At 39.4% G+C, this 18,357-nt stretch overlaps 1 protein-coding gene across 1 annotated transcript in view; it reads left to right on the forward strand.

Moving 5' to 3' along the window:
• The window catches only part of gpr137ba (G protein-coupled receptor 137Ba), a 44,473-nt gene extending 27,308 nt beyond the window's left edge, over nucleotides 1–17,165 (forward strand). The window contains exons 3-7 of the mRNA XM_020510947.2: nucleotides 948–1,170; nucleotides 5,362–5,511; nucleotides 8,575–8,703; nucleotides 12,068–12,192; nucleotides 16,703–17,165. Of these exons, the coding sequence (XP_020366536.2) occupies nucleotides 948–1,170; nucleotides 5,362–5,511; nucleotides 8,575–8,703; nucleotides 12,068–12,192; nucleotides 16,703–16,826 (751 nt within the window). The 3' untranslated portion in view covers nucleotides 16,827–17,165. The remainder of the gene's footprint in view (nucleotides 1–947; nucleotides 1,171–5,361; nucleotides 5,512–8,574; nucleotides 8,704–12,067; nucleotides 12,193–16,702) is intronic.
• The last annotated feature ends 1,192 nt before the right edge of the window (nucleotides 17,166–18,357 follow it).

Genomic DNA, 18,357 nt, shown 5'->3' on the forward strand with positions numbered 1-18,357 from the left:
TATTGCAAGTTGAAAACTCAACAAAGTTTATACAGGGCTAGTAACGTTGCAAACCATCTCAAGGTGCTTCAGAGGAATAAAAGTTTTCGCACTGATTTGCATAAAGAAATATTAAGGCAGGTGATCAAAGGTTTGGTCAAATTTTAACATGGAGAGACAGAGAGGTTTGCAGAGAGAATTCCTGTGCACAGGGTCTGGACTGATGAAACTATAACCACAATAGTGAGTGGTGTGATGAAAATTGGGATGTGCATCGTGGCTGGAATTGGAAATAAGCAGAAAACTGTGGGCCTGGAGGAGGTTAGACAGATAGGAAAGGGTGAGAACATGGAGGAATTTGAACTTAGGACAAAAATTTTAAATACAAATTGTTGTTGAACTGTGGGACCAATTTGGTACAACCAATCCAGTGGTGATGGGTGACTGAGAGGTGGTGAGATTTAAAGTATGGGAGTTAAAGTTTCAGGTGAGGGACATGGATAAGATCTTTTCCCTGGGGTAGGGGAGTCCAAAACTAGAGGGCGTATGTTTAAGGTGACGGGGGAAAGATTAAAAGGGTCCCAAGGGGTAATTTTTTTCATGCAGAGGCTGGTGTGTGCATGAATTACCAGAGGAAGTGGTGGAGGCTGATACATTTACAATATTTAAAAGGCATCTGGAAGGGTTTAGAGGGATATGGGTCAAATGCTGGCAAATGGGACTAGATTTATTCAGGATGTCTGGTCAACATGGACAAGTTGGACGGAAGGGTCTTTCTCCATGCTGTACATCTTTATGATACTATGTGTCCAAGTTTAAAGAGGGTCAGTTGAGAGGCTTGCGAGAACTTTGGAGTTGCTGAGTTTGGAAATAATTAAAGTGTGGATGAGGATCTTAGCAGCAGATGGGTGAGGCAGGTTCTAGCAATGTTTAAGTTGTGTTAAATTGATGTTTCTTTTCCATTTTAGGTTGCCCCTTCAGCTAATTTTCCTGTTGGCCAGTCTCCTATTTCTTGTGGTTAACTTGACCTGTGCATTGCTTGTGAAAATCGCACATACTGAAATGAAGACTGTTGTGTTTGTCCGTGTTGCAATCAACGACACCCTCTTTGTGTTGTGTGCAATCTCACTGTCTGTGAGCCTCTACAAGATTGCTAAAATGTCTCTGGCCAATATATATTTAGAATCTAAGGTTTGTTTTCTCATATAAAGTTATCAGAAATAACTTCATTTTCCTGTTAAGACTTTACAGAACATTTTCTTGTGATCATTTCCTATCTTCTCAGAAGTGAAATATCTACAAAAACATCAAGTCATGGTGTTTCAATAGAAACAAAATGATTGGTAACATTGGTGACATCTAATATGTTGCAGGTGGGTGGGAGGTGGCACAGATGGAAAGTCACAGACATTTTGTCAATGCAGAATCTAATTGAGATGGTTCTAATTTCAGTGTCACAGTTTTACATTTACCGCAATAGCATGATTTAACCAGAATGAACTGAAACAAACTAGTGAAATAAAGAATTGTAGATGCCGGAAATCTGAAACAAAAGCAGAAATTGCTGGAGACCTCAGCAGGTCTGGCACTACCTGTGAAGTTAAAACAGAGTTAATATTTTGAGTCCAGTTACCTATCTTCAGATGAAGGGTCACTGGACCTAAAATGTTAACTCTGCTTTCTCTCCACAGATGCTGCCAGACCTGCTGAGTTTGTCTAACAATTTCTGTTTTTGTTGATGCAAATTGCTACTTGTTTCAGAATCAGCCTATTGGGATTAATACTGAGGAGATCTTTTTTGGCAAGTTGTGTGTTAAAACTTCTAAATTGGTGCCCTATACCATCTCTTCAGATCACAATGTGCTTTGGTTTTATATCTGTAAAAGTGGCTTGTTCTCATTGTATTTATAATTTCAAACCTGGGAATCTTAAATTCCTGCTTTCGGACTATATTTCAGTAGTGAATCTGGCATGAATAAAAACATGTTGTAAATACCCAGCAGGTCTAGCAACACCTGTGAGGAGAGAAACAAAATTAATATTTCACGTCACTGACCCTTCATCAGACCTGGGAATGGAGATGTAACAGAAGGCAGTTGTGGAGATGGTGATTATGTGAGATCAAGAATGAAAGGGAAAGTCTATAATAGGGTGGAAGGCAGAAATTGAAACAGCTTTATTGTCAGATGTACTCAAATAAGTACAGTGAAAAGTTTACAAGTCACCACTTATGGCACCATCTTAGGTACAAGGTACCTAGGTTACAAATTCTTCAGTATAAGTTCTTAGGAAAAAACATTAGAAAAATGAAGAAATAAAAAGTCCAGTGTTACAGATCATGGGAATAAATTAGAAAACAGAAAAATAAAAAGTTCAGAACAATGGTCCTTCCAACCTAGCCCATGATGGCAACTAGCCTCCAGACCACGCTGGGCCTTGACCCCATAAGGCACTGGTCTTCACCTTGAGGCTCGAGGCCTGGAGACCTCTCTGCAATCACCTCAAGACTGGAAATCCAAATAAGAATAAAGGGTGACAATGAAATTAGTAAAGAAATAAAAGATGTATTGGGGAGGTGAGAATAGCATTATTACAAATAGCTACTTTCTAAAAGCAAAGTGGCGTAAACAATGGAGAAATAAGACAGAAAGAAAACAAAATCAGAAAAGAGAAATAAAATGAGATTTCAAACACGATGATCAAGAGAGATTATAATCTAAAATTACTTAACACAATGATGAGTCCAGAGGATGTGAGCTGCCCAGTTAAAAGACGAGCTATTGTTCTTTATGTTGGTACACTGCAGGAGACCAAGGTGAATTAAATTGACAGGTGACTAGAAGCTCAAGATAACACAAAGCAGTTACTCATACTGCATTTGTCTCCCCAGCAGCAAATACGGCATAGTAATGGAAAGTGGTACAAATAAATACTTGTTTCAGCTGAAAGGAATGGTTGAGGCCTAAAAGTGAGAAACAAGATTAAAGCACCCGATGTTCCAACTCCTTTGTTTATATTAAAGGGGGCCATGGGAATGTTGGGCATGACAGAGGAGTTGACAAGGCTATTAGGAAATTTGGGAACAAGTATCCAATTGGTTTTGCAGAAACATCACTCCAATGGATCCATTTCATTGCTTGGTACAGGAAATATTTCAATTCCATTTTAGGGTAATTTCATGATGCCGACAAGCCAAAGCATCTTCTCTCCCTCTCCTTGATACCATCAGTTTAACGGAACCATATCACCTCCTCAATTTCCCATATTTCCCCTGAAGAATATTTCCTATTTTCCCAGAAAGTAAAACAAGTAAGGCTTGCAAATGATACACAATGGTCTGATTAATCTTGTATACCTCAAAAATGGAGCTTCAGAATGACCAGTACATTCATTTCCAACTATTGCTGCCTTAATTTTACTGTTTTTGTCCCCTCTGAGATATCATTACATCTTGATGGTGTTTTTACCCTTATTCACATTTTGATACAAATTATTCACGAAACCAACTCAAGCACCTTTCTGCCCTCAGGAATACAAGGAGTATGGTTTCTTCCTATAGCCACCATGCTCAAGTAGAATATGCTCCCTCAGGCCTCAAGTTATCATCTGTCGTGTCAAACGATGATCTAGTTTCTGAAATTCAGTTAGAATGATGGGATTATGAACAATTCCCAACAATTATTCTGCCTCTTATAACCCAATGGGGAGAGCTGGAATAATCTTCTACACTGGATGTAGAGTCAGTAGGCTAGTAATGTTGGGACTTGTACAGTCTGCACTCTTGCAATTTGTAGTATGTTTATTGAAAACTGCAAACTAATTGCATGAAAAATTCAGGACACATCAGTTTTGAAATCGCCTGGTATACAGAAGTATTACACTCCTGGTATTAACGTGCTTCATCTTGATGCATACAGAATCAAAAAAATTCTGTTTTCTCCTTGAATTATCATTGTTGAAACCAAATCAGAATCAGAGTTATTGCTTACTGAAATAGTTCACTGTACTGAACCTACCAAGACTCCAGACCCACCAAAGAGCTTCAAGTATTATTGACTATAGTGTGAAAGAAGTAACGATAATTTGTGCATTCCAATGGCTAGAGCACTGTGTAAAATGCTGGGTGCTGAACTATGGAAAGAATGAATGTTAAAGTAAGAGATACCAAACATTCATTAGGATGATTCCAGAAGTTAGAAACTGGAGTTATGGAGAGAGATTTGAGATACAGGGGCTTTTCCACTGGAACAAAGATAGTTAATAAGCAACTAATGCTTTGTTTGGGTTGGTGGATAGGGAAGACCTTTTGATTTGATTTAATTTGATTTGATTTAGTTATTGTCACACATATTTTGTTATAAAATAGTGAAAAGTGTTGTATAGCGTCACCGCTCTCCCGTGCCAAGTTAAAGCAAAAATAAACTAAAACATTGGATATAGAGGCAGAAAAATGAAGAAGTATATTTAAAAAGTGTTCAGTTTTACAGTCCTTTTTAAGTGCTGCACCATGGGCTGTGGACCTGGAGGCCAGGCACAAGTCCCCTTCATCATGCTGATGCCGCTGTAATAAACATCACCGCTCTTTGGCACCAACTTGCCTCCACTGTTCTCACCAGTACAAGTCCTCGCTGGACCATTGATGCTGCATGGTACCACACCAGCCCAAACTCGAATCTGCTGCTGCCTCCATGAATCTGCGCTGGATGCAGACACTGCCAGGAACCCAAACTCGCCTCCAACAGCGCAGCCATGAGTTGAAGCTAGGACATCAAAAGCTGCTGGGAACCCAAACTTGTCTCCAATGCCACCACCACAAGACTGCGCTTCTGGGCCTATTTGAATCCGGCTGCTGGGCCTGTTCACCACCACCAATGGATGCTGGTGCCACAACTGAGCTTTTCCCAAGAGGCAGGTAAAATAACAGGGAAAAAATGAGAAGAGAGAGGCAAAAACAAAAATGAAAAATGAAAAGAGGCCCAGGCTCAGAAGATTTACTCCACCGCCATCTTACCAGATCTGTATTTTGTGTGTCAATGACAAGGGTCCAATTTAAAATTGTCACCAAGAGAAGACAGGCTGGGAAATTTTGTTTGTGTTCACGTCAGTTATTCATTTCTGAAATCTTTTACTGTAGGATGTGATCGAGGTGAAGGCCATTCTTAGAAGACTACTAGTCTGACCTGAACAATGCAAATTAATTTCAGTTGAAGACAGAGGCTACAACTCCACTGCATCACCAAGTGCTTAATATTTCAAAACAGAACACAAATATATTTTTTGAAAGTTATTTGGTATCAAATATTATTATTTGCCTATTTCAATGCAAATGTAAAAGGGACGGTATTGGATATTGAAGATCCTCCATTGTGTTTCTATTTTCAGGGGACCTCTCTGTATCAGACTGTAGTGGTGGGAGTGGTAATTATATTGCTATACACATCAAGGGCCTGCTACAACTTGGTTGCAATTGCACTTACCTCCTATAACCACATCAACACATTTGATTACGACTGGTACAATGTGTCTGACCAGGTCAGTATTTATCTGGGTCAGGTAAGTCTGGAGCTTATAATGAAAAGTTTTCATAGAATCACACAGCACTGATAGAGGCCATTTGGTGCATTATGCCTGTTTGGCTGTTGACAAAATCTATTCAGTTAGTCTCAAGCTCCTGCTCTTTCATCATAGTCCTGCAATTTTTACTCCGTTTAAGTATTGCAGGGGTATGTTAAAATCCCTTTTGAAAATGGCTAATGAGTCTTCTTCCACCACCCTTTCAGGCAGATTCTAGGATGCACTAGAGCACAGCAAATCAAAATGCAATGTCTCATCTTTCATTTAGCTTTTCTGCCAATTACTTTAAATTTGTATCCTCTGGTTACTAACTCTTCTGCCAGTAGAAGCATTTTCTCCTTATTTGTTAATTTTTTTAAAAACCCACAAATTCAAATATATCTACTAAATCTTTTCTGAACCATTGCTGCTCTCTGGAATAATTCCAACGTCTGTAGAGTCTCTCAAAACTGAAGTATCCAATTCCTGAGACAATTCCGGTGTATCTTCTGAATCCTTCGACAGTGTCATGCTCGGAATTGAGCACAATACTCTTGGCAAAGTCTAACTAGTGACTTATAGAGCATCAGCATTACTTCCGTGCATTTATATTCTGTGCCCTCCTTTATAAAAAGGTCAGAATTGCTTATACTTTTTGTTAGCAGCTTTCTCGACTTGTCTGGCACCTTCAACCATTTGTCAGCCCTCAGGAGTTGCTATTCTTGAACATTTTTCCAAGCCTCAATCACTGTTAAAATTGTACCAGAGTAATTCTGAACTACTGATTGAATGGTTGGAACCATTCAGTCATCACCTGATCATGGAAACCAAGCTGATGTCTTGGGTGTATTTGTTGCAAAAAATATTTATGGATTAATATTAATTAGTTCATGGATGTTTTAGCTGATTACAGCAATTGCTGCCTGGTGCAAATTAAATTTGTACCTTTTTCTTTTCAGGAGAGAACTAAGCAATTAAAAACCTACCCAACATATTTTGGCCAATACTTCCATTTTTATAAATTGTCAGGTGAAAGCTCATAAAGCAAGATTGTCAATCAATATAGTCTTAAAACTGAACAAACATTGATTTAAACAATTCAGATAATGCTTATTAGTTACAAAGGATATCAAAATATGTGGCAAACATGTGTCCTGGGCCTGAGATTTGCAGAAATGGTTTTGATTTCTTCTATAGACATGTCATGAGATTGATAGCAATAAGCCCGGATAAATTTTAGTTACACAAATAGTCATTTTTTAAAAAAGATTGTAAAGTCTCAGTAAAATGTATATCTCTGTTTTCCAAAGGGACATCCCCACTCATCAGCAAGCCTGTTATAGAGTCATACAGCAGAGAAACACACACTTTGGTCCGACCAGTCCGTGCCAAACATAATCCCAAACTAAACTAGTCCTACCTGCCTGTTCCTGACCCATATCCTTCCAAACTTTTCCTATTCATGTATTTATCTAAATGTCTTTTAAATGTAATTGTACCCACATTTACCACTTCCTTAGGAAATACATTCCACATGCGAACCACCCTCTAAAAAAATTTGCCTCTCACATCTTTTTTAAATCTCTCTCCCCTCACCTTAAAAATGTACCCCCTAGCCTTGAAATCCCCCATCCTAGGCAAAAAGACAATTACCATTAATTCTATCTAGAGCTCATTATTTTATGAACTTCTACAAGGTTGCCTCTCAACCTCCAATGCTCCAATGAGAAAGGTCCAAGCCTAACCAGCCTTTATTTATCACTCAAACCTTCCATACCTGGCAACACCCTGGTAAATCTCTTCTGAACTCTCTCAGGCATGATAATATCCTTCCTATAAGTGGGCGACTAGAACTGGACACAGTATTCCAAAGAGGACTCACCAATGTTCGGTACAACCTCAACATGACTTCCCAACTCCTATACTCAAAGGATTAAGCAATGAAGGCAAACATGCCAAATGCCTTTTTAACCATTCTGCTTATGTGTGATGTAAACTTCAAGGAATTATGTACCTGCACCCCTAGGTCCCTCCGTTCTACAACACAACCCGAGGCCCTGCCATTAATTGTATAAGCCCTACCCCTTGTTTGTCATACCAAAATGCAATTCCTTGTGTTTATCCAGTTTGAACTCCATCTGCCATTTTTCAGCCCATTGACCCATTTGATCAAGATCCCTTTGTAATCTTGGAAAACCTTCTTCACTGTCTGCAAAGCCACCAATTTTGGTGTCATCTGCAAACTTACTAACCATGCGTTCTATGTTCTCATCCAAATCATTTATCTAAATGATAAACAAAAGAAGACGCAGAACCAATCCCTGTGGAACACTGCTGGTGATAGGCCTTCAGTCCGAAAAGCAACCCTCCACCACCACTCTTGGTCTCCTGCTGTTAAGCCAATTTTGTATCCAATTGGTAAACTCACCCTGAATCCCATGTGACCTAACTTTGCTAATTAGTTTACCAGGCAGAACAATGTCTACTGCTCTGCCATTAATCTTTTTGGTAACTTCCTCAAAAAAAAAACTCGATTGAGTTTCAGACACAATTTTCCTCACACAAAACTATACGGACTATGCTGCGGAGGACAAAGTGTTAGAAGGAATTGTTCTGATCAGTCTTTTTGTTTGCTGACCTATATTGGCTCCTGGTTCACTAACGTCTCAATTTTAAAAATTCTTATCCTCGAGTTCCAATACCTACACCTCACACTCCATTTACATCCATGTCCTTTTCCATAAAACCAACCTGAACTCCTCCAATGTTGGCACTTTGTCCAGTCCCAATTGTATAACTCCATTACTGTAAGCCGGATTTACAGATATTGTAGCTGCAAGTTCTAAAACTCCCCCTCACTTCTCTAAAATCCTCCTTAAATGATTTCTCACTGGGGAATCACCTCGGTTAAAAATCAACATCTTGGGTACAATTTTGTTTTGTCTGATTACACTTGTGAGACACCTTAATGTATTTCATTATTTGAAAGCAATATTAATGTCAGTTCTTGTTGGGTTACTGATGTTATTTAATCTCACACAGGCAGATCTACAGATCCAATTGGGAGATAAAGGATACCTGGTTTTTGGGGTGATTCTATTCATCTGGGAACTGCTGCCCACATCTTTAGTTGTTCTCTTCTTTCGTGTAAGAAGACCTGTCCAAAGTCTGGTAAGTATATTAGAACTCAATCTTCAAGTCCTCAGCCCTTCCTGAAATGCATTGTGTGGTATTTGAGATTGCACAAATTTCCAGTACCAGAAACACAATTCAGACATTTGGGTATGGGAAATGTATGAATTGTAAGACATTCATTCTTGTACATTACAAGGGAGGTTCAGAGGAGGAATAAATAACAAGGTCATTCATTGCACCACAGACACAGAATGATTTGGAACATAGAAACAGGAATAGCCTATTCAGCCCCTGGCCTACTCTGCCATTCAATAAGATGATGGCTGATCTGTGGCCCAACTCCATGTGCCTGCATTGGGCATGTATCCCTTGATACCATTGCTTGTTAACACTTTGTCTGTCTTAGATTTAAAATTTAACAATTGAATTAGCATCAACCACTATTTGAAGAAGAAAGAGTTACAAACTTCCTCTACTCTTTGCGTGTAGAAGTGCTTTCTAACATCTCTCCTGAATGGCCTGGCCCTAATTCTTAGACAATGCCTCCAGTTCAGAATCTTCAACCAGTGAAAATAGTTTATCTAACCAGTCTTTTCTTGTTAATACCCTGAAGACTTCGATAGATCACCCTTTAATCTTCTAAATTCTAGAGAATAGAGGCCTAATTTGTCTAATCTCTCCCATAACTTAACCCTGAAGTTCAAGTACCATCCATGTAAACCTGTATTGAATTTCCTCTGGGGCCAAAACATGCTTCCTGGGGTGTGGTGCCCAGATCTGCTCACAGTACTCTAAGTACGGTTTTGTGTAACTGCAGCATAACCCTATCGTTTTTCAGACCGAAATGGATAACCTCACACTTGCACATTATAATGCATCTGCCATAGCTTTGCCCATTTACCTAATCTATAAATATCCTGTTATAATTTTATGTTGTCATCAACATGGTCAACAATGATCCCAATTTTGTCATCACCAAATTTGGATATTTGACTTTTTATACCATTATCCAAGTTGTTCATGAATATTGTGACTATTTGAAGGCCCAACACAGATGCCTGCAGACAGCACTAGTCATGTACAGCCAATTTGAGTACTTACCCATTTTTCCAACTCTGTTTCCTGCCACTCAGTTTCCTGTCCATGTCAGTAATTTGCCCTTAGTTCCGTGCACTTCCACCTTAGCTAACAATATCTTGTGTGGAACTTTATCAAAAGCCTTCTGGAAGTCCATATAAACAACATCCATTGAATTCCCTCTGTCCACCACCTTTGTCACCTCTTCAAACATCTTTGAGGTTTGACAGGCATGACACACTCTTCATGAATCCATGCTGACTCTTCCCGATTAACTGAAAGCTATCAAAAGATGATCAGTTACCCATTTTTGTTTATAGATTTCAACAGTTTCCTCACCACAGATGTCAGGCTAACTGGTCAGTAATTCTCTGGTTTCCTTCTGTCATCCTTCTTAAGGACTGGAGTGACATGAGCAAGTTTCCAATCCAGAAGTACAACTCCTGAATTCAGAAAATTCTGGAAGATTATGGTTAAGGCATCAGCAACGTGCTGTCCTACCTCCTTTGGCACCTGTGTATGGAAACCATCAGGCCCTGTGGATTTGTCACTCTTCAGTTCCTTTAATTTCCCCATTATTGGAAACTTACTTAAGTTAATTTTATTCAGACCATACCCCGATCCTCTGTTAATTTCATTGGGATTTTTGGCAGGCAATCTGTCCTTCTTTTCTGCTGTGAATACTGAAGCAAAATAAGCCATTAAGCATCTGCCAATTCCCCATGGTCATTGATTATATTCCCACTCTCAGCCTTTAGTGGGCCAATAATACACTTAACCAGCTGCTGTCCCTTTATGTAACTATAAAATCTCACTGTCTTTTATGCCCTTGCAAGTTTCCTTTTCTAATCCTTTTTAACCGCTCTTTCAAGCTGTTTTGTGGCCTTTTGGTCTTTCTATTTGTCCCATTCTGTGGGATCTGTACTGTTCTTTGCATGTTATAAACCATTTCTTTTAATTTTATGCCGTCCCTTACCTCCTTAGACATCCATAGCTTTTCCTTCTAGTGGGTACAAACTGCTTCTGAATAGCATTAAATCTTTCTTTAAACACCCTGTTATTTTACCTAATTAGCAGATCTTTCCACTTTGCTGTGGACAGTCTCTGTCTCACCCCTATTAAAATGTGCCTTATTCAAAAGCAAAAATCAAATACTAGAATTTTGGTTACGTCTTACAAATGCAACATGAAACTCAAATGCGTTATGATCACAATTTGACAACCAGGTCACTGATTCAATCAAGCTCATTGAATCTCGCAATGTTGCTTGTCCTTCGTTGCGTCCAAGACGTTGTTTCTTATGGCAATATCATAGACACTTGAGAAATTCACAACCTTTCTGGCAGATGCTCTCCCAGTCTAAGATTAAAATCCCCCATTAATACTACTCTGCCTTTGCTGCATAGATTTTATAAACACTGAAATTAAGCAACTAACACTTCTCACCTGCTACCAGGTGGTCTATATATGATACCTATTGTGGCTTTAGTTCCTTTACGGTTCCTCTATTCCAACCATAAAAGGTCTCCCATTGGGTGCTTTCCCTCATTACATCCTTCCTCACCCTAGAAGTCTGTTTCTAATCAGTAATGCTACTTCACCCTCTGCCGTTTTCTCTATTCCACCTTATAACCTAAACTATGTTTAGTTCCCAATCCTGACCATCCTGCAGCCACATCTCTGTAATGGCTGCTATATCATAGTTTCTAATTTGAATCTGTGCCTACAGCTCATTTAATTTGATCCTCACACTGTGAATTTACATAAAGAACTCTAAGAACTCTATCTTGTCCTTCAGCATCTTCCTCCTGTCTTACTAGAATTTTTATAGTGCCCCCGCCCCCCCATCCCCATTCATTAAATTGGCCCTGTTTTTTGTTCACCCCAATAACCTTTACATTCTCCTCATATGGTGACCTGCTGCTCTGGCTCCCATTCCCCATCACACTAGTTTAAACCCTCCCCAGTGGCACTGGCAAACCTCCCCAAAAGGATATCAGTGCCCCTCCAGTTTAAGTGCAACCCGTCCTTTTTGTACAGACCCAACCTTGGAAGAGATCCATGTTCTAGATATCGGAATCTCTCCCTCTTACATCAGCTCTTTAGCCATGTAACCAGTTGTACTATCTTCTTAAATTTGCATAATTAACCTTGCAGAATAAGCCAACATCTTGTGAGAATGGTGGCCAATGATTACAACAATGTTTATTTTTTTCAACATTTCTAATCTGAACAGGGATAAATGGTGTTTTATGGTAATGATGGCTTAAGTTTGGGCGTACTATTCTGCTAGTCTCACTGCTCAGGTTTTCTGTTGTTGCAGACAAAGAATGGCATATCGTCCACTCATGGATTCACCACCAGGGCCTTTTTCTTTGATAATCCTCGACGTTATGACAGTGATGAAGACTTAGCCTGGAATGGCATCTATCATAGTGCACTCAGCAGGTAATTGCTTAAAACTCTGGCTCCACTGGAACAACAGAGGGATGGATGGTACAGCATAGAAGGCCATTTAGCCCACTGTGCTTTTATCAGTTGGGTCTCTGCAAGACCATAAAACACAGGAGCAGAATTAGGCCATTCCGACCATGAAGTCTATTGTGCCATTCAATCACAGCTGATTGGGGTTGAGGAACCTTTCTCTTGCTTTCATCCTGTAAACTTCGATTCCCTTATTAAATCAAAAACCTCTGTCGTAAATACACTCAACGACATGGTGTCTGCAGCCTTCTATGGCAAGGAGTTCCACAGATCCAACATCCTCTGGTGGAAGAAATTCCTCCTCATCTCAGTTCTAGAGGGCTGTCCCTTCACTCTGACACTCTGATTAATCTTTCATGACCAGGATCATTCTTGTAATCATCCTGGCAAAAGCCTCCAAGGTCAACACATTCTTCCTTAGATACTGGGCCCAAAATTGCTCTCAATATTTCAAATGCTATTCAAGAGCTATCCAATTAACCCTACTCCTCATTCACAGGCCTATAGTTGAAGTGCAGTCTCCTTTTCAAGTATGTATCAGGCTTTATCAATGGGGATAAAATGAAGAATTTGATTAGGTGAGTTGCTCTTGCAGAACATGGGGACAACAGGCTCTGAAAGCCTTCTTTTTGCAATTCTATGACTACTGTTTAAAAGTAATGACTGAAAAGCTGTTCGAAGCAGATTCAGACAATGCATTTCAGATCACAATACACTGTGTTAAAACAAGATCACTTCCTCCTGTTCTTTTGCCACTTATCTTAAATCTACGTCTTCTGTTTACCAACCATCCTGCAAGTGGTGACTCTTTCTCCTTAATTACTCCATCAAACTCTTGAATGGCTTTGAAAAAAAATTGTTAAATTTCCTCTTGACCTTCCCTACTTGACAGAGAACAACAGTAACTCTTCCAGCATCATCTCAACTGAAATCTCTCACCCTTAATTTCATTCTAGTAGATCTTCCTGAAGTGATGTACTCAGAAATAAACAAACACACACTCCAGTTGGGACACAATAGATGAAAAGCTAAATACTCCTTGAAATTTTTTAAAATTTCATCCTATCCAATCTCTCCCAAAGACAATGGGCAAGTGTACAGTTTTGCAGCTAATCTGCCACATCCAATTTTTGGAATCCTGGACAGCCCAGTCGCTCTCAATGTTGATAACTGTACAGTACAAAGCAGCAGACTTCCCAGGCAGTGCATTCCAGATTGCCACCAGCCCTGGAGTTAAAATATTTTTTTCTCAAAAACTCCTGCCCTTTACCCTAAATGTCCCCTCATGGATTGGCTCCTCAATCAAGAGGAACAGCTGCTCTCTACTCACCCTATTCATACTCCTCATAAATCTCCTCAAACACCTCAATCATGTCCCCGTGCCCCCGCCCCCAGCCGTCTCTGCTCTAAAGAAAAGAATCCAAAGCTCTATGGTCTCCCCTTATAGCTCAATTGCTCCATCCCAGGTAACATCCTGGTGAACCTCCTTTGTACCACCTCTATAGTGCAATCACATCCTTGCTTAATGAGGTAGCCTAACCAATGCTCTTCCCACTGTTATTCCACTCAATAGACCTCTTGTATATTAGTCAATCTTTCTCTGCACCTTCTCTGTAGCTGTAACGCTATATTCTGCATTTTGCTCTATTACTATGGTGTACTTATATAAAGATACGATTTGTCTGGTTAGCATGCAAAACAATACTTTTCACTGTATCCCACTACATGACAATAATAAATCAAAATCAAAATCAAACATTATGTCTTGCTGTTATACTCTATGCCATGACTAATGAAAGCAAATGTCTCATAGGCCTTCTAACTATGCTATTCATGTGCACTACAGACTTAAAAAAGGACCTGTGAATAATTAACCAAAGTCCCTGTTCTCTGAGCTACCCAGTGTCCCACTATTCATTAAATACCCCCCCATCTTGTTTCTTCTTCCAAAGTGCATCACTTCACATTTATCAGGGTTAAATACCATTTGCCACTGTTCTGCCCATCTGACCAACCCATTTATATCTTCCTGTAACATACAACCATCTTCTTCACTATTTACCACCATACCAATCTTGGTTTTGTCTGCAAACTTGCTTAACATTTCCCCCTACATTTTCATCTACATCGTTTATAAATGGTCCCAGTACTGATCTCTGTGGTACACCACAGGACACCAACATCCAGTCACTTAAACAGCCTTCTACCACTACCCTTTATGTCCTATTACTAAGCAGTTTCTCATCCAACTTGTCAAGTTATCCTGAACTCCCTCAACCACACACCCAATCACATTTTTGAAAATTTCTAACAAGATTTGTTGGGTATGACCTCCCTCTGACAAAGCCACGATGGCTATCCCTAAATAACCTATGCTTTTCCCAGTGTACATTAATTCTCTCCTTCAGAATTTTCTCCAATACTGATCATCTAGAATCTAACCTCTACTGACGTTAGACTCACCAGTCTGTAATTTCTGGGTTCATCTCTACCATCCTTCTTGAAAAGTGAAGCCATATTTGCCATCCTGCAGTCCTCTGAAACTTGCCCAGTGGTCAGAAAGGAATTAATAAATCATGTCAAAGTCCTTGCAATTTCCTGCCTCGTCTCCCACGGTGGCCTGGGATGCAGTTCATCTGGGCCAGGGAATTTGTCCCTTTTCAAGCCCAAAAGAGCTTTCAGTACCTCCCAATTTCCTCAGTCCCTTTTCCTGAATTTCATACCTACTGCCTCCTTTTCTAAGAGTAAAGACTGAAAAGAAGTATTAACACCATTCTGATATCCTGCAGCTTCACACAATTGACTCCTTCATTCTCAATAGGTCCTACTGTTTCCCCAGTTAACCTCTTCCCTTTAAACGTATTTAAAAAATATTTTAGGATTCTCCCTAATCCTGCTCACAAGTCCTTTTTCATGCCCCATTTTTGCTCTTCTAACTGCTTTCTTAAGTTCCTTTTTGCACTTCCTATATTTCTCTAGTGCTGCAGCTGAATTGTTCCCTTTGGACTTGCTAAGAGCCTTTCTCTTCTTCCTTATCCAGCCCCAAAATTGTCCTTGACATCCATCTCATTTTGAGAAGATTAACTTAAAATGTGTGAATATAGTTGCTAGTCAGACGGCACGTGCCTTGGAGATGGCAATGCTCGCATGCATCAGCTGCCCTTATCCTGTTATAGGATGAAGGTCGTATATTTGGAAGGTGTTGTTGAAGGAATCATGTTAAGTTGTTCCAGTACATCTCAACAGTAAACACTGCTGCCACTGTTCACAGTGATGTCCCAAGGTGACATGGATGAAGGGCCTTTAACAGCCATAATTGTATTACTCCAAGCACAAGATAATTATACTCTAGACTCAAACGTCAGCTTAGAATTGATTCAGAGATAGTGGGAACTGCCGATGCTGGAGAATCTGAGATAACAAGGTGTAGAGCTGGATGAACACAGCAGGCCAAGCAGCATAGCTGACGTTTTGGGTCTAGACCCTTCTTCAGAAAATTAGAATTGATGGTGTTCAATGATGATTTAGGGTGTCTGAGATCATTCACACCACCTCAGATACTGAAGTAGTCTGCAGGCATACGCAGTAAGACTGGCACAACATTTAGGTCAGGGTTTAAGTAGCCCATAACATTCACATCATGCAAGAGCCAGCAATTATCACATCCAGAGAATCCACGTTTTTTTCCCCCCCACTTGCAATTCAATTGCCGAATTCTGCACCAATGGTCCAAGGCAGGATTTGGAGCCATAACCCCTAGCGGGGTGGCCTGCATCCCACCCCCAACTCCACGAAACATGTTCATTACTTATGTGGCATGTCAGGATTATGCCGAATACTCTCCGTTTGCCTGGATAGGTGTAACTCCAAAAACTCCTCATCCACAATAAGACAGTTTGATTGATTGCCACTCACATTAAAACATTTATTCCTTTCACACCAGTATCTACAAAAACCATTGCAGCAATTCTCCATGGATCTTCAACAGCACCTTCCAAAGCCCAGCCATTTTATTAGCACAACAGGGCAGCACACACATGGGAAGCCAATTACATGGGAGATGCCACCCAAATCATAGATCATTGTAACTTTATCACCATTTCTTTATTGTCACCGAGTTCATTATTTATTTATTCACCAGAACACCATATTCTAGCTTAATGGCCTGGTTTTGAGCTAGTGATATGGGGATCCCTGATGAGTGACCTGTAAAGTGAAAGCCATGTTAATATGGGTCACTGAAGCCAAATGTTTCACATTTAATGACTGTAAAAGCCAATTCAACTCCCATAACAATCAAAGATCACAGATCAAATTTAAAACTTTCAAAAGATCAAAACTTTCCCGTAGTCTGGCTAACCCAGGTGACTTTACTGTTAGAGCCATGTCAGAGTTCACGACAGGTTACTTCACGGTATTCTGACATAAAACACTTAATCACAATCCCCAAATTCACAGCAGTCTATCTTTTTAGCTCATCAAGCATCTCCCAAATAACCGATTACTATGGAACCAAGAACCAAAGTTACAATTACGAAGAATTTGCTTCCTTCGCTTCAGATGCCCATGTGTCAACACACGCAGAGATTCATTCATAAAACTCTCCTTCACTCATGATCTGGACAGGGATCATTTTTCAATAAGCTAATTAAAGACTACGCAACTATCAAATATTTCTAAAACAAGAATGGATGACAAATTGGTTTGTACAATGTGAGAAAAGTGAAATCTTGCACCAAATGCTATTATTAATGTAATGCTATCTTGGTAAATACAGTTTTAAAAATGGTTTTCCACATTTATAATTAAATAATAGACTTTTCAGAGAAATGTGATTAGGATGCTTCTGTAAATATTGTACAGTTACCACTTCAGAGTCTATAATGCAACGAATCATAATAAATTTTAGCCAGTTGATAATACCTTTCTGGAATTCATTATCTGTTTTATAAAGGCCTATAAAAACTACACTCAACTGTCTCTGACTGCTCTTACATTTTGTTAATGATTGGGTATGTAAAAGATTGTGAAATCTACCGAATTGCAAAACACCCACTTACCTTCAGAAAGGACATGAATTTGCATAGTACCTTTCATAACCTCAGGACATCGTGTTTTACTGCTCATTTGTGAACAGCAACATGGCAATAATCACATTTTGTTTTGAAAATATAGTGCTGTTGAGACAGTGGGAAAAACTTCCCAGTTCACCATTTAACATAGCCAAGGGGTCTTCAACAGCATCAATGACATGGGACCTTGATTTAAATGTGTCATGTCAAAGAATGCAACTTGACGAGTACACTGGTGCATTAGCCCAGAATTTCTGCTGAAATTCTTGGAGTGAGGCTTGAATCTGTAACTTTTTGACACTGACCATAATAATGCACTGACAGTGTGAAATAGTCTTGAGCTGCTTTGTTGTGGTCTGTGCTGCAGTTGGTGTACCTGAGACATGTAAATAATATATTACATTTGGGAAACCCTGCTTGATGGTAGTAGGCTCATGAAAAGAAAGGACAGTGGGTGCTCCAGAGTCCACAGCTCAGAGGATTGGTCTGTTGGCCAAATTTAAATTTTCTTCATATTGTCCAGTAATATTCCAAACTGCAAGTACATTTATTAAATATTCCATCTTCCTGGATAAAGGGAGTTTACATTCTTTAATTAATACTGTGACTTAAATATTCTTAACTACACCCTCTCTCAAGTTCTTCCCAAAAATCACTAAAATCTTTTACAAGTTTAAGAGCTTCACAAACATTGAGTCAATCTTCTCATTAACAAACCTTGATATTTTATTCTGATAGTGCACAATATGATCTTTAATTCTTTACACTAAGATAGGAAGATTATTCACAAACATTCAAAATTGACACTAAAAGGACCAGCCGGTACATCAACTGTTTCCCCAAATGATTAAATCATTTAACTAGTCTGGCACTTACAGGGGAAAATATTCAGCAAGAGGTGATCAAAACCAGTTTGAATTCACATTGTCCAAACCGTAACGATGAAAGTGCATTGTGAACTGGCATCTTAACCCTAAACATTTCACGAGGAAATTAACTTGTGATTATTTTTTAAAATGCTGCAGTGATAGTTGGAAGAGTAATATTTAAAAGAGAT

Source organism: Rhincodon typus, chromosome 5, assembly GCF_021869965.1.
Source record: "Rhincodon typus isolate 14 chromosome 5, sRhiTyp1.1, whole genome shotgun sequence".
Lineage (NCBI taxonomy): Eukaryota > Metazoa > Chordata > Chondrichthyes > Orectolobiformes > Rhincodontidae > Rhincodon > Rhincodon typus.